The following is a 15,416-nucleotide window of genomic DNA, read 5'->3' as shown; positions in this document are numbered from 1 at the left end:
ACTGCATCAGGTCTTAGTTGCAGCACATGGAATCTTCACTGTGTGCTCGATCTCTCTAGTTGTGGCATGCAGCCTCAGTAATTGTGGCACACAGGCTCTCTAGTTGTGGCACATGGGCTGTGGAGCAGGAGGGCTCAGTAATTGTGGAGCCCAGTCTTAGTTGTTCCATGGCATGTGAAATTTTAGTTTAAAAACTAGGGATTATACCTGTGTCCCCTGCTTTGAAAAGTGTATTCTTAACCACTGGACCACCATGGAAGTCTGTACTCTGTTCCTTTTTTGGCTAAGTAATACTCTATTATATGTATATATACATCGTGTGTGTGTGTGTGTGTGTGTGTGTGTGTGTGTGTGTGTGTGTGTATCCATCTATTAGTTGTCCGTTTGGGTTGTTTCCACTTTATTTTACTATCATGAATAATGATGCTTTATCATTCATGTAGAATTGTTGGATTGAACATGCATTGTCAGTCCTCTTGGATATATACCTAGGAAGTGAAATTACTGCATCATATGTTAATCTATGTTTAACTGTTTGAGGCAATGCCAAACTGTTTTCTACAGCAGTTGTGTCATTTTACTTCCTCACCAGCAGTGGACGAGGGTTAAATTTATCCACAGACTCATCAGTATTTGTTATTTTGTCTTTAAAAACAAAAAAAAACCCCAGGGAGTATGAAGTGATATCGTGTTTTGATTTGCATTTCCCCAATGACAAATGATATTCATTATTTGTTTTCATGTATTTATTGGCCACTTGTATATCTTATTTGAAGAAACTCTTATTCAAATCTTTCACTCATTTAAAAGTAGGATTATTTGCCTTCCTGTTGTAGAGTTGTAAGAGTTCATTATATATTCTGGATATGAGATCTTTATCAGGTTGGCAATTATTTTCTCCCATTCTTTAGGCTTTCTTTTCACTTTCTAGATAGTGTTATTTAATGGGAAAATGTTTTAAATTTTGATTAAATATGACACCTGTTTTTCTTAGGTGCTTTCAATGTCATATATTAGAAACTGTTGTCTAATCCATGGTCATGAAGATTTGCACTTGTTTTCTTCTTTTAACTCCTTACATTTAGATCTTTGATCCATTTTGAGTTAATGGTTTTATATCGTGCAAGATAAGCATCCAAATTTACTGTTTTGCTTGTGAATATCCAGTGGTCTCAGCACTATATGTTGTTTCTATCCATTAACCTGTTACAGACATTCTTCATGGCATTCTTTATCCTCTTGTGTATATCCCACATATATACAGACAGCTCCCTAGTGTTGAACTAGATGATTGCCTGCCCTTTGGGATCCCTGGCATGTTCCTCCCCGCCATGTCCATCAGCTCAACCAAGGTCACTTAGGAACTTCCTAGCCTTCATTCCTTCCCAAAGCAAGAGCAAGAATCAGATGTTTCTCATTATTTGAGTCTTAGGTTAAAACTATCCATTTCTCACATGGGGCACTTTGTCATTCTATTTTCATATTTATTTTCACCAATCACCATCCCTTTTCTCAGAGGAGTGACAGTGGTAGGATATTTCTCTGTTTACTCTAAGAGCGTATCAAAAAATGAACAAGAACAAAATCAACATCCCCTATCAGGACCTCTGCTGAGATCCGCACACATCTCCTTAAACCGAAATGACCTTTGCTAGTGAGGAAATTTCAAGCCTTAGCATTGGGCATTGGTGTTCCTGTTAGTGTTTGCAATGGCATCCATGCAGGGTTTGTGGACTGAGTTGTTGCAGATCATTTCTCCTTTTTACATGTCTCTTTAGTGACCTCAGGGCTTCCCTGGTGTCTCAGCTGGTAAAGAATCTGCCTGTAACGTGGGAGACCTGGGTTTGATCCCTGGTTGGGAGGATGCCCTGGAGAAGAGAAAGGCTACCCACTCCAGTATTGTGGCCTGGAGAATTGCATAGACTGTATAGTCCATGGGGTCATAAAGAATCGGACACAACTGAGCGACTTTCACTTAGTGATCTGAGGTCATTAGTAACCTTGAGAATCTCTGGCTGGGTAGGCAAGAGGCAGAGGATACTGCAGGGAGAGACCTGGAAGTGCATAGCTGTATTAGAGATGGGCTTCTGTTGGTGTGTGAAGACGGTGGTGTTGGGGATAAAGCAAATGTGAATAAAGAGATAGGGAGGCACACCTAGGACCGATGATACAGGCTAACCTGGCTCACTTGTCTGCACCAGACAGCTGATTCTCCCAGGCATGCATGAGACAGGGGTGACTCTCTACTCCACGATCATATCACCAGTTCTCAGCCCACAAAGTCCTAATTGCCTTTTGAGATTCACATAAAATGAAAATCTCCAATCCGCTTAAATCTTTAAATTTATCCCTGAATTGAAAAGCCATACCCTTGCTTACCCTGTGAGTTGGTCAGCTAGTGGGAAAACTCCTCCTTGGGAGGAGACTTTCTGGAGGACCTCCATGGGCCCTAGGGAACCAAGTCTCCAATGACAGTCTCTTTGGACGTGCAGAAACATCTGCATTCAAGCTGCTGGAGGATGACAATCCCCTGTCAGTACAGAGGGCCAGGTCTGCACTAATGTCTTCTCTCCTTGCCATCACACACCTGAGTGAGTGTGTGGGTGCATGGTTATCTGCCGGTGGGGTCAGGAATGAGACAGCAGCATCTGAGTTCAATGCGTATATACAGTGGATGAAGAAACATCTGCAAATACTGATTTCTTTGAACACAATGTGACTGTACAGTACATTGATTTCTTCCATTCAGTTCAATTCAAGCAAATGAATATGTAATCAGACTCTGCCCTGGGGGGGTTCTGCCCTTGGTTCAGCGGGGAGTCCAGGGGATGAGAGGGCAAATGGTCCTCATCTGCTTTCAGGAGTAAAAGCAGTTCAGTGACAGGACAGAGTCAAAGGCAGTCTCAGGTCGGGTGGAAAACACCTAAAATTAACAGTGGCTTTTAGGCTCTGCGGAGAGGGGAGTTCAGGGACCACCAGGTAACAGAGGAAGGTTTCAGGTGGGAGATTTGCCTGGCACACCTCTGAGGTTGGTAGATTAGGAGAGGTGAGGGAGAAAAGAAGGGAATGCGTGCCCTGAAGCAGCAGCGCACCTGAGATGACCATGATTATCACTGCAAGGGACGAAGTGTTACTTACAATGTGTCAGGACTGACCTCACCGAAGGCATCAGGCAGCTACCTGCAGAGCAGGTACAGCAGGAACAGGGCGCCCAGCAGGGCGGCCAGGCCCAGCTTACACCAGGTCCCCGGCGCTGGCTTGGGCCACCGCCACAGCCCGGCCAGCGGCCAGTCGCTCCGCCACTATGCGCAGCCTCTCGTCGGGGCTCAGCCCGCCCAGGGTCTGCGCCAGGCGGTACACGTCGTTGGTGTAGGGGGCGCCGCCCTGGTCCCTCACCAGCTCCTCCACCAGCCCCATCAGCTCCCCGACCTGCGCCTCCCGCTCCCCGTCGGCCGCACGGTTGTCGAAGCCGCAGCAGCGGCCCCCGCACTCGGCCACCAGCTCCCGGAGCGCGCGGTTGTCGGTGTCGCGCACGTACTGCTGCAGCGAGCCCCCCGCCAGGTCCTCCCTGCGGGTGAAGACCACGACGGCGCGCGCCGCGATGGCCGCCCCGAAGAGCGCCTTCACCCCTTGCCAGGCCCGCAGGTCCTGCGCGGTGAAGCGGCCGAGCTGGGTCACCAGGAGCACGGCGTGCGGCCCCGGGGCCGACAGCAGGTAGCAGCGGCCTCTCTCCTCGAAGCCCGGGTCTGCCTGGGCGACCTCGGGGCTGAAGAGGTCGGGGGTGTCGAGGACTTCCACGTCCCACGAGGCCCAGCGGCAGCTCCCCGTGGCGCAGGCCCTGGTCACCGCCGTGGCCGCGAGCCTGGAGAGGAAGTGCTTCCGCTGGAGGATGCTGTTGCCCGTGGCGCTCTTCCCGGTACCCGACCTCCCAGCCAGGAGGAGGCGCAGCCTGCTCTGCTCCAGGGCGGACCTCGACTCCTGGAAACCTGTGGGCACCGGTGGTCTGTAAGCTTCGGAACCTGAGAGCAACATGTCCCGGTCCCCGGGTCTCCTGGACTTCTTGCGAGCAAAGGAGAACAGAGCGCTTCCACGGTTGTGTTTGGGACCAAACCTTTACTGGTTTCCCTTGTGGCTCAGCTGGTAAAGAATCTGCCTGCAGTGCGGGAGACCTGGGTTCCATCCCTGGGTTGGAAAGATTCCCTGGAGAAGGGAAAGGCTACCCACTCCAGTATTCTGGCCTGGAGAATTCCATGGACTAGGTCGCAGAGTCGGACATGACTAGGCGACTTTCACTTTAATTTTACTGAGTGACCTGGTGTGAGATTTGGGCACTCCAAGGGGGTCTCTACCCGTCTGTTTCTCCCGTCTTTGGCGTCACACGTGCACCTGTAGGTGCTCCAGCAGCTGCTGAACGTCTCTCTAGAGGATGTGCCATTGTAATACAGGCCATTACTTCGTCTGATATGATCTGTCATTCAGGCTGTGCAGAGCTGGTCCCCAATGACAATTTCTGTCTTATTTTCCCTGATACTGTCCCACTGGGGAAAGGGGTGGGGTAGTGGGCCCAGGCCGGGAGGATATCTGAAGTCCCATAGCTGGGGTTTGAATCATAGACTGTCCTCTACCAGCCTTGTAACCCTGGGGAGCTGCTTAATCTAAGGGTTAAACCTCTTCTGCACAAACGGAATCAATATTGTAGCACTGTCCTTATAGGACACTGTCAGAAAATAAGATGAGCTCAACTCTCTCCCTTCCCTTCCTGCCTCCCTCCTCCTCTCTTGTCTCTTAAACCTGCTGCCTAATAAGACACTTGTGTAGCCCTCCATCCTTGTTCCCTAACACCTTCTACCTGGTGAACCACGTTCCCTCTAATACATGACTTGATGCCCTCTACATTCACTTCTGTTTATTCATTTTATTTTGGAAACAGAGATACAGGTTAGTCAAAGAAGTTGATATCTCACAGCAGGGTGGGGACAAAGATCCAGGTGAAGTGCCAGCCCCAGGGCTCTTGCTGCTTCACCCCAGCATCAAGTCACCTCTCGGCTTCTCTTGTTCAGTCTTGAATTAGTCCATCCCCCTACCATCCAGGGTTCACACCTGGGGACAAATACGCATTGTGAGATATGTTCTTACCATAGGCATTTTCTTCATCTCTTGCCACCTTCTGTCCTCCCATGATTACCTGAAAGAGTCCCAGACACAATTTGTTCATTCACTCATTCATCAAATAGGTGTAACTGCCTACAGAGTGTCAGGCCAGGTCTAAAATGCTGGTAACCCTACAGTGAGAATGTCATAGTTCTTGCCTTCCCTGGGGCATTGGAAAGAGATTGGAGGAAATGTCCAGCAAAGACATTTGGAGGATCCTAGTCTGGGGTTGGGATGATGCTGTGAGAACACCTGGTAAGCTTGGCTTTGTCTCCTCAGGGACCGCAAATGCAAAGAGCAGAGGGGAGATGATAATATTTACTGTGTCAAGATGAGCCCCTTAGTTCAATTCAGTTCAGTTGCTCAGTAGTGTCTGACTCTTTGCGACCCCATGAATCACAGCACGCCAGGTCTCTCTGTCCATCACCAACTCCCTAAGTTCTCTCAGACTCACGTCCATCGAGTCAGTGATGCCATCCAGCCATCTCATCCTTGGTCGTCCCCTTCTCCTCCTGCCCCCAATCTCTCCCAGCATCAGAGTCTTTTCCAATGAGTCAACTCTTTGCATGAGGTGGCCAAAGTACTGGAGCCTCAGCTTCAGCATCATTCCTTCCAAAGAAATCCCAGGGTTGATCTCCTTCAGAATGGATTGGTTGGATCTCCCCACAGTCCAAGGGACTCTCAAGAGTCTTCTCCAACACCACAGTTCAAAAGCATCACTTCTTCGGCGCTAAGCCTTCTTCACAGTCCAACCCTCACATCCATACATGACCACAGGGAAAACCATAGCCTTGACTAGACGGACTTTAGTCAGCAAAGTAATGTCTCTGCTTTTGAATATACTATCTATATACTTTACTTCCAAGGAGTAAGCGTCTTTTAATTTCATGGCTGCATTCACCATCTGCAGTGATTTTGGAACCCCCCCAAAAATAAAGTCTGACTCTGTTTCCACTGTTTCCCCATCTATTTCCCATGAAGTGATGGGACCAGATGCCATGATCTTTGTTTTCTAAATGTGGAGATTTAAGCCAACATTTTCGCTCTCCTCTTTCACTTTCATCAAGAGGCTTTTTAGCTCCTCTTCACTTTCTGCCATAAGGGTGGTATCATCTGCATATCTGAGGTTATTGATATTTCTCCCAGCAATCTTGACTCCAGCTTGTGTTTCTTCCAGTCCAGCGTTTCTCATGATGTACTCTGCATATAAGTTAAATAAGCAGGGTGACAATATACAGCCTTGACATACTCCTTTTCCTATTTGGAACCAGTCTCTTGTTCCATGTCCAGTTCTCACTGTTGCTTCCTGACCTGCATACAGATTTCTCAAGAGGCAGGTCAGGTGGTCTGGTATTCCCATCTCTTTCAGATTTTCCACAGTTTATTTTGATCCACACAGTCAAACGCTTTGGCATAGTCAATAAAGCACAAATAGATGTTTTTCTGGAATTCTCTTGTTTTTTCCATGATCCAGCAGATGTTGGCAATTTGATTTCTGGTTCCTCTTCCTTTTCTAAAACCAGCTTGAACATCAGGGAGTTCACAGTTCATGTATTGCTGAAGCCTGGCTTGGAGAATTTTGAACATTACTTTACTAGCATGTGAGGTGAGTGCAATTGTGCGGTAGTTTGAGCATTCTTTGGCATTGCTTTTCTTTGGGACTGGAATGAAAACTGACTTTTTCCAGTCCTGTGGCCACTGCTGAGGTGTCCAAATTTGGTGGCATATTGAGTGCAGCACTTTCACAGCATGATCTTTCAGAATTTGAAACAGCTCAACTGGAATTCCATCACCTCCACTAGTTTTGTTCGTAGTGATGCTTTCTAAGGCCCACTTGACTTCACATTCCAAGATGTCTGGCTCTAAATTAGTGATCACATCATCATGATTATCTGGGTCATGAAGATCTTTTTTGTACAGTTCTTCTGTGTATTCCTGCCACCTCTTCTTGATATCTTCTGCTTCTGTTAGGTTCATACCATTTCTGTCCTTTATCGAGCCCATCTTTGCATGAAATGTTCCCTTGGTATCTCTAATGTTCTTGAAGAGATCTCTAGTCTTTCCCATTCTGTTCTTTTCCTCTATTTCTTTGCATTGATAGCTGAAGAAGGCTTTCTTATCTCTTCTTGCTATTCTTTGGAACTCTGCATTCAGATGCTTATATCTTTCCTTTTCTCCTCTGCTTTTCACCTCTCTTCTTTTCACAGCTATGTGTAAGGCCTCCCCAGACAGCCATTTTGCTTTTTTGCATTTCTTTTCCTTGGGAATGGTCTTGATCCCTGTCTCCTGTACAACGTCACAAACCTCATTCCATAGTTCATCAGGCATTCTATCTATCAGATATAGGCCCTTAAATCTGTTTCTCACTTCTACTGTGTAATCATAAGGGATTTGATTTAGGTCATACCTGAATGGTCTAGCTGTTTTCCCTACTTTTTTCAATTTGAGTCTGAATTTTGTAATAAGGAGTTCATGATCTGAGCCACAGTCAGCTCCTGGTCTTGTTTTTGTTGACTGTATAGAGATTCTCCATCTTTGGCTACAAAGAATATAATCAATCTGATTTCAGTGTTGACCATCTGGTGATGTCCATGTGTAGAGTCTTCTCTTGTGTTGTTGGAAGAGGGTGTTTGCTATGACCAGTGCATTTTCTTGGCAAAACTTTATTAGTCTTTGCCCTGCTTCATTCCGCATTCCAAGGCCAAATTTGCCTGTTACTCCAGGTGTTTCTTGACTTCATACATTAGCATTCCAGTCCTCTATAATGAAAAGAACATCTTTTTGGGGTGTTAGTTCTACAAGGTCTTGTAGGTCTTCATAGAACTGTTCAACTTCAGTTTCTTCAGCATTACTGGTTGGGGCATAGACTTGGAGAACTGTGATATTGAATGGTTTGTTTGGAGATGAACAGAGATCATTCTGTTGTTTTTGAGATTGCATCCAAGTACTGCATTTCAGACTCTCTTGTTGACCATGATGGCTACTCCATTTCTTCTGAGGGATTCCTGCCTGCAGCAGTAGATATAATGGTCATCTGAGTTAAATTCACCCATTCCAGTCCATTTTAGTTCGTTGATTCCTAGAATGTCGACATTTACACTTGCCATCTCTTGTTTGACCACTTCCAATTTGCCTTGATTTATGAACTTGACATTCCAGGTTCCTATGCAACATTGCTCTTTACAGCATTGGATCTTGCTTCTATCACCAGTCACATCTACAACTGGGTATTGTTTTTGCTTTGGCTCCATCCCTTCATTCTTTCTGGAGTTATTTCTCCACTGATCTCCAGTAGCATATTGGGCACTTAATGACCTGGGGAGTTCCTCTTTTGGTATCCTATCATTTTGCCTTTTCATACTGTTCATGGGGTTCACAAGGCAAGAATACTGAAGTTGTTTGCCATTCCCTTCTCCAGTGGACCACATTCTGTCAGACCTCTCCACCATGACCCACCCATCGTGGGTTGCCCTGCAGGCATGGCTTGGTTTCATTGAGTTAGACAAGGCTGTGGTCCTAGTGTGATTAGATTAACTCATTTTCTGTGAGTATGGTTTCCGTGTGTCTGCCCTCTGATGCCCTCTTGCAACACCTACCATCTTACTTGGGTTTCTCTTAACTTGGGCGTGGGATATCTCTTCACGACCGCTCCAGCAAAGCACAGCCGCTGCTCCTTACCTTGGATGAGGGATATCTCCTTACCGCTGCTGTTCCTGACCTTCAACGTGGGATAGCTCCTCTAGGCCCTCCTGTGCCTGCTCAGCCACTGCTTCTCGGGTTGCTCCTCCCAGCCACAGGCCCTGGCCTCAGGCATGGGCGGCTTCTCCCAGCTGCCGCCCCTGGCCTCGGGCTCGGGGTGGCTCCTCAGGGTCACCACCTCTGGCCTCAGGCGCGAGGTGGCTTCTCCAGGCCACCCCTGACCTCAGAAGCAGGGTGTCTCCTCCCAGCCGCCACTGGCCTCGGACGCAGGGTAGCTCCTCCTGGCCCCTGCCTGACCTCGGATGCGGGGTGTCTCCTCCCAGCCGCCACTGGCCTCGGACGTGGGGTAGCTCCTCGCGGCCACCGCCCCTGACCTCGTATGCGGGGTAGCTCCTCCCAGCCGCCACTGACCTCGGACGCAGGATAGCTCCTCTCGGCTGTTCTGGCGCCGTCGCAGCCTGGCACTCTAGGCTGGTCTGGAAATCAGTAGGGCTTATTGTAGGGGCTGTAAGATACTGAGACCCTGGTCTTGAAGAGCATGTACAGCTTGCTTGTCCCCAGTCCCAGTGCAGAGGCAGTAGATTGAACACTGCCTGGTGCTCTGGCCAGCCTGCCAGGACTGCCCCCAGAGCACCTCCCAGCGCCCAGGATCCTACTCCATCCGCTACTGCTCCCCTCAAAGGCAGAGGCCACCGCTGCCAGTGGGTAGGTGAGCCCCAGGGAAGGAGCAGAGAAAGCTCTGTGGTCTGGCTCCAACCCTTTGGTTCCCCATCCTGCCTCTAACCAAGGGCTATACACCGAGGAAAAAATGGAACCAGCTCAAAAGCGGCCCCGAGGCCTCAGGCCATGACTATGCCCCCAGCCAAGGTGAAGACAGTCATCAATCTGGGGAAGGATCAAGCTTCCTTAAGACTCCTGTTCCTGCCACTTGGCTTTTGTTCCTTCAACAATAGGGTGGCAGCTGGTATGGAGCCTAGGAGAAGCCCTGGCTGGCACCTGGCTCTGGCTGTTGCCCCTCCGACTCCAGCCCTGCCTCCCACCACTGTGGTGGCTGCCAGCACACCCTGGGAGAAGACACAGTCACTGCTCACTTCTGGTCCAGCTCTCCCGCCAAAGCCACCAGGCACGTGCACACTGCAAAGGGACACTTCGACGAAGGACATGCCTTCAAGACAGGGTAGGTGACCGTTCACCTAACTTCATAGCAGCAGACTGAGAAAGTTAAACAAAATGAGAAAACAGAGGCATGTATTTCAAATGAAAGAACAAGATAACAGAGACAGATAATTTGCTTGCCAAAGAGTCCAAAGCAACAGTAGTAAAAACACTAACTGAACTTGAGAAAACAACAGCTGAACACAGTGTAAACTTCAGCAAAGAACTAGAAAATATAAAAACCAGTCAGAGCTGACGATTATGATAACTGAAATGAAAAAAGTGCTAGAAGGAATTCAGGCCAGCTGAGGTGACACAGAAGAACACCTAAGACAGAAGAGTGGAAATCACCTAACCAGAACAGCAAAATGAAAAACACGTTTAAAAAATGGATGATAGTTTATGGGTCCTCTGGGACAACATCAAGTGTACTAACATTCACACTATAGGAAGAGACGAGAGAGAAGTGGGTCAAAAATATGTTTAGTAAAATTCTAATTGAAAAGTTTCCTAACTTGAGGGAAAAAAACAGATATTTGGGTACAAGAGGCATGGGGCACCGCTGTCAGAATGGCTGTCATCAGAAAAGAAATAACACGTGTTGGAGAGGATGTAGAGAAAAGGGAGCCCTAGTACACTGATAGTGGGAATGTCAGTTGCTACAGTAATGGCAGAAAACAGTATGGTGGGTCCTTGAAAAATTTAAAAAAGAACTTGCATATGATCTAGCAGTTTTACTCCTGGGTATATATCCAAAGGAAATGAAAACACTTCGTCAGAAAGATGTATGCACTCCAATATTCATAGCAGCATTATTGATAATAAGCAAGATAGGAAAGCAACCTAAATGTCCATCAATAGATGATTGGGTAAAGAAGGTGTTTTATATATACATGTGTATTGGCTTCCCTGTACTCAGACAGTAAAGAATTTGCCTGCAGTGCAGGAGAACTGGGTTTGATCCCTGGGTCGAGAAGATCCCACTGGAGAAGGGAAAGGGTAGCTACCCTTGGCAGTATCCTTGCCTGGAGAATTCCATGGACAGAGAAGCCTGGTGGGCTACAGTCCACGGGATCCTAAAGAGTTGGACACGACTGAGTGGCTAACATTTCCAGTTTTGATTCATATATATATATATATATATATATATATATATATATAATGGAATAATCCTCAGCCATTAAAAAGGATGAAATCTTTCCATTTGCAACAACATGGATGGACCTAGAGGGTATCATGCTTATTGAAATAAGTTATATTATGCTTATTGAGATAACTCATAAGAAAAAAAAATGCTGTATGTTTTCACAACCTAAAAAAAAAACAGTTGACTATAACAAAAGAGAAACAGACTCACAGTACAAAGAATGAATTAGTGGTTACCACTGAGGATAGGGCTGAAGGGGGAGGCAAGATCAGAGAAAAGGATTAAGAGGTAAAAATTATTAGATATAAAATTAAGATAAGGAATTCCCTGGCAGTCTATTGGTTGGGGGATTTCATTGCCAAGGGCAAGGGTTTGATCCTTGTTTGGGGAACTAAATCCCGGGAGCCACAGGGTGTGGCTAGGAAATAAAAGATACAAAAATAACAAAAAATATAGTTAATATTTTATATTAAATTTACATGAAGCATAATCTATAAAAATGTCAAATCATTATGTTGTACACTTGAAAGTACTATAGTATTTTAAGTCAACTGTATGTCAATTAAAAATAAGTAAACAAATAAATCTAAATATGATCTGTGTGCTAGAGAGACTGGGAGGCTCCCCTCCAGCTCGTTATGCTCTTGCCCTAGAATCTGAGGGTTCTCAAAGTAAAGTGATTATACTCATTCAAATATCATTTAATACAATTAAACATTCTGTGATCAAGTTTCCCTGATTCTGTGAGCACCTGAACAAAAGAGCACAGTCTCTCCTCAGCCTACTTCTCAACCCTCAATTCCAGTGAATCCCCACCCACCCCCACCCCACCAGTCAGCCACTCCAGACACAGAAGATTTCAGCACCTTTCCCAACCCACCTGGTGCTCTCCCTCCTAGGACCCTTCATCTCACCCCACATTTCTTCCTGAGTCCTGTCTGCTTTACTGTCCATTTCAAACTCTACCACTTCACGTCGCCCACCTGGTTCTTACAGATAACTGTGCTCTCGCCCGTTGGCTCCAACATCAAAGGGAAAGCAAAGAGAGAGGCTGGCTCAATAACCCATCTCAAAGAACTCAGAGGGCAGTTTTGTCCAGAACTCAAGCCAAAGCTGTTTGCATTTCTGCAGTATCTCTCCTGCATCCCTTACCCCGCAAAGCTTTCAATCAAGTTTGTCCCAGGGGCAAATCCCATGATGTGATTAGTTATTTTGTGTCTAGAATTCAACAGACTCCCTTAATTGACAGCAGAGCTGAAATGAAGAAAGAGCTACAAGATTCACAACCAAGAAGAAGGCTTTACCTGAAGCAAGATGTCCCCATCAAAGGTGGAAATAGAGAAAGTGTGCTACAGGGAATCCACAGAACTCTTGGGTATGTCCTTTGGAACTTCCCGCAAAGTTTGGAATGGAATTTGGAAAGTTCTTCTGAGGTTCTTAACAGCTAAAATCTGGGGTTACAAAGGTATACAGGTTGTTGGAAAGGTTATTGGAAAAAGTAAAACTTGTACAATCCTTTCTTTTAAGGGGTCAAGGTTTATTTAACTAGTCCAGTACTCATTGAACCTGGCATCTTTTGGAATTATTTAGGAGGTTGTTAAACATGTATGTATTTTTATCTTTTACAATACTTTTTATTTTCTATAGTTCCTTTGATCTTATTGTCCATGTGCAATGCACATTTTTATGTAGCTGCAATGCTATCACATACACTATTCACAGTCTGTGTTTTTTCTTAATATTATACACACCTGCCATATTGCTCCAATCTTTATTTTATGGCTGCAGAAATGCCATTGTGGTGATTCACAATATATAAAAATGTGTATTTCTTAGATTTGTATTCCTATATCTGTACTTAAAAAGATTAAGTTCTCCTCCATGCCGAATTATTTTTAATCATTCAGCCCATGACTTGAGTTTTTGAATCAGTTATCCTAGTCCCTCCCCTTCAGTACATAGTTGGGATGAGGAAATTAACATGGTACAGCAGCCCACAAAGCCCAGCTTAACTTGGGGAGAAGATATTCAAGAGTCCCTGTAGGGCAAGGGGTGAGGACCAAGTTCATAACCTTAGTTGTTTCCTGCACTATTGTGGATAGTGCTAAGGAGAGTGGAGGTTTTAGGAGAATTACAGAATTCTCACTTTGTAACTTGTTCTGAGGTTAGCTTTCCTTATAAGTCCCTGGGAGTACCTTTTGCCTTTGCTGAACATGCTTTTGGGGGGTGTTTGTTGACTTTGAAAATGCATTTTGCTGTCTGTGGTAGTTCTAGCAATCACTTTTCTTATTTACTAGGGGACTAGGGAAGGAGAGGGGCTTCCCAGGTGGCTCAGTGGTAAAGAATCTTGCTGCCAATGTAGGAGAAACAAGAGATGTGGGCTTGATTCCTGGGTCAGGAGGATCCCCTGGAGCAGGAAATGGCAACCCACTCCAGTACTCCTGCCTGGAAAATTTCATGGATGGAGGAGCCTGATGGGCTACAGTCCATGTGGTCGCAAAGAGTTGGACATGACTGTGTGACTTCACTTTCACTTTCAAGAGTATGTGCATCACGTAGCATCACTGATTCAAGGGACATGAATTTTGAGCAAACTCCAGGAGATAGTGGAGGACAGAGGAGACTGATTGGCTACAGTCCAGGGATTGGAAAGTGTTAGACACGACTGAATGACTAAACAACAACAGGAGCATGTGCAACAAGAGCTGGAGAGTGATGCTTACCACTTTGAACTTACTCTATTTGACACTCAAAACATCCTTACTAACGTACTCATGCAAAGTTACTGTCTCTAGGTCTTGCTTCCCTTTCTCATACTTACTAGAATGCACATTCTCACTAGCCAGCTTCACACGGACTCTTCCTATTCCCCACAGGTCCTACTCCCAGACTGACTCCCTTTCCCTTACGCTCACCTTTCCTGCAGAATTGGTGACAGGCTCTAACTTTAGATCCAAGAAGTTCCTGATCTACTTCCTGCCCTTGGCTGTGGGTACAGTGACTTGTTTCCTCCCCACCAATGAGGAAGCCTCTGTGCTTCTCAGAGCTCAAGAAGCTCAAGGAGGGGAGGGCCCAGTGGTGATGACTTAAAGAGACAGCAGCATTAACCAGTGAACTGGTGGGTATGCAGTATTGTCACTACATATCTTATCCTGCGCTGATTCCCTGGTAGCTCAGCTGGTAAAGAATCTACCTGCAATGCAGAAGACCCTGGTTCAATTCATGGGTTGGGAAGATACCCTGGAGAAGAGATAAGCTACTCCAATCTTCTTGGGCTTCCCTGGTTAGCTCAGTCAGTAAAGAATCTGCCTGCACTGGGCATACACACCGAGGAAACCAGAATTGAAAGAGACACGTGTGCCCCAATGTTCATCACAGCACTGTTTATAATAGCTAGGACATGGAAGCAACCTAGATGTCCATCAGCAGATGAATGGATAAGAAAGCTGTGGTACATATACACAAAGGAGTATTACTCGGCCATTAAAAAGAATACATTCGAATCAGTTCTAATGAGGTGGATGAAACTGGAGCCTATTATACAGAGTGAAGTAAGCCAGAAAGAAAAACACCAATATAGTATACTAATGCATATATATGAAATTTAGAAAAATGGTAATGATAACCCTATATGTGAGACAGCAAAAGAGACACAGATGTATAGAACAGTCTTTTGGACTCTGTGGGAGAGGGAGAGGGTGGGATGATTTGGGAGAATGGCATTGATACATGTATAATATCATATAAGAAACGAATCGCCAGTCCAGGTTCAGTGCAGGATACAGGATGCTTGGGGCTGGTGCACTGGGATGACCCAGAGGGATGGTATAGGGAGGGAGGTGGGAGGGGGGTTCAGGATGGGGAACACGTGTATACCTGTGGTGTATTCATGTCGATATATGGCAAAACCAGTACAATATTGTAAAGTAATTACCCTCCAACTAAAATAAATAAATTTATATTAAATAAATAAATAAACTAAAAGAAAAAAGAATAAAAGAATCTACCTGCAATGCAGGAGACCTGGGTTCGATCCGTGGGATGGGGAGGTCCCCTGGAGGAGGGCATGGGAACCTACTCCAGTATTCTTACCTGGAGAATCCTCATGGACAGAGGAACTTGGAGGGCTGCAGTCCATGGGGTCACAAAGAGTCGGACAAGACTGAGCAACTAAGCACATCCTATCCCATAGCTCTGGGCTATTGTAATGTTTTCCAAAGGTTTCTGTGACACCAGCATCTTGTCCCCAACAGGGGCTATAACG

General features: G+C 45.9%; 1 protein-coding gene across 1 annotated transcript; it reads right to left on the bottom strand.

The window, feature by feature from the left end:
- Positions 1-3,176: 3,176 nt before the first annotated feature.
- On the bottom strand, positions 3,177-5,179 carry LOC128046478 (GTPase IMAP family member 1-like). The gene is given in 3 exon segments (XM_052638588.1): positions 3,177-3,291; positions 3,293-3,986; positions 5,137-5,179. Coding segments are annotated over 3 exon segments (852 nt in total).
- Positions 5,180-15,416: the final 10,237 nt, after the last annotated feature.

Source organism: Budorcas taxicolor, chromosome 4, assembly GCF_023091745.1.
Source record: "Budorcas taxicolor isolate Tak-1 chromosome 4, Takin1.1, whole genome shotgun sequence".
Taxonomy (NCBI): Eukaryota; Metazoa; Chordata; class Mammalia; order Artiodactyla; family Bovidae; genus Budorcas; species Budorcas taxicolor.
Note: the sequence above shows the minus strand (reverse complement) of the source record. Positions and strands in the feature narration are given on the sequence as shown.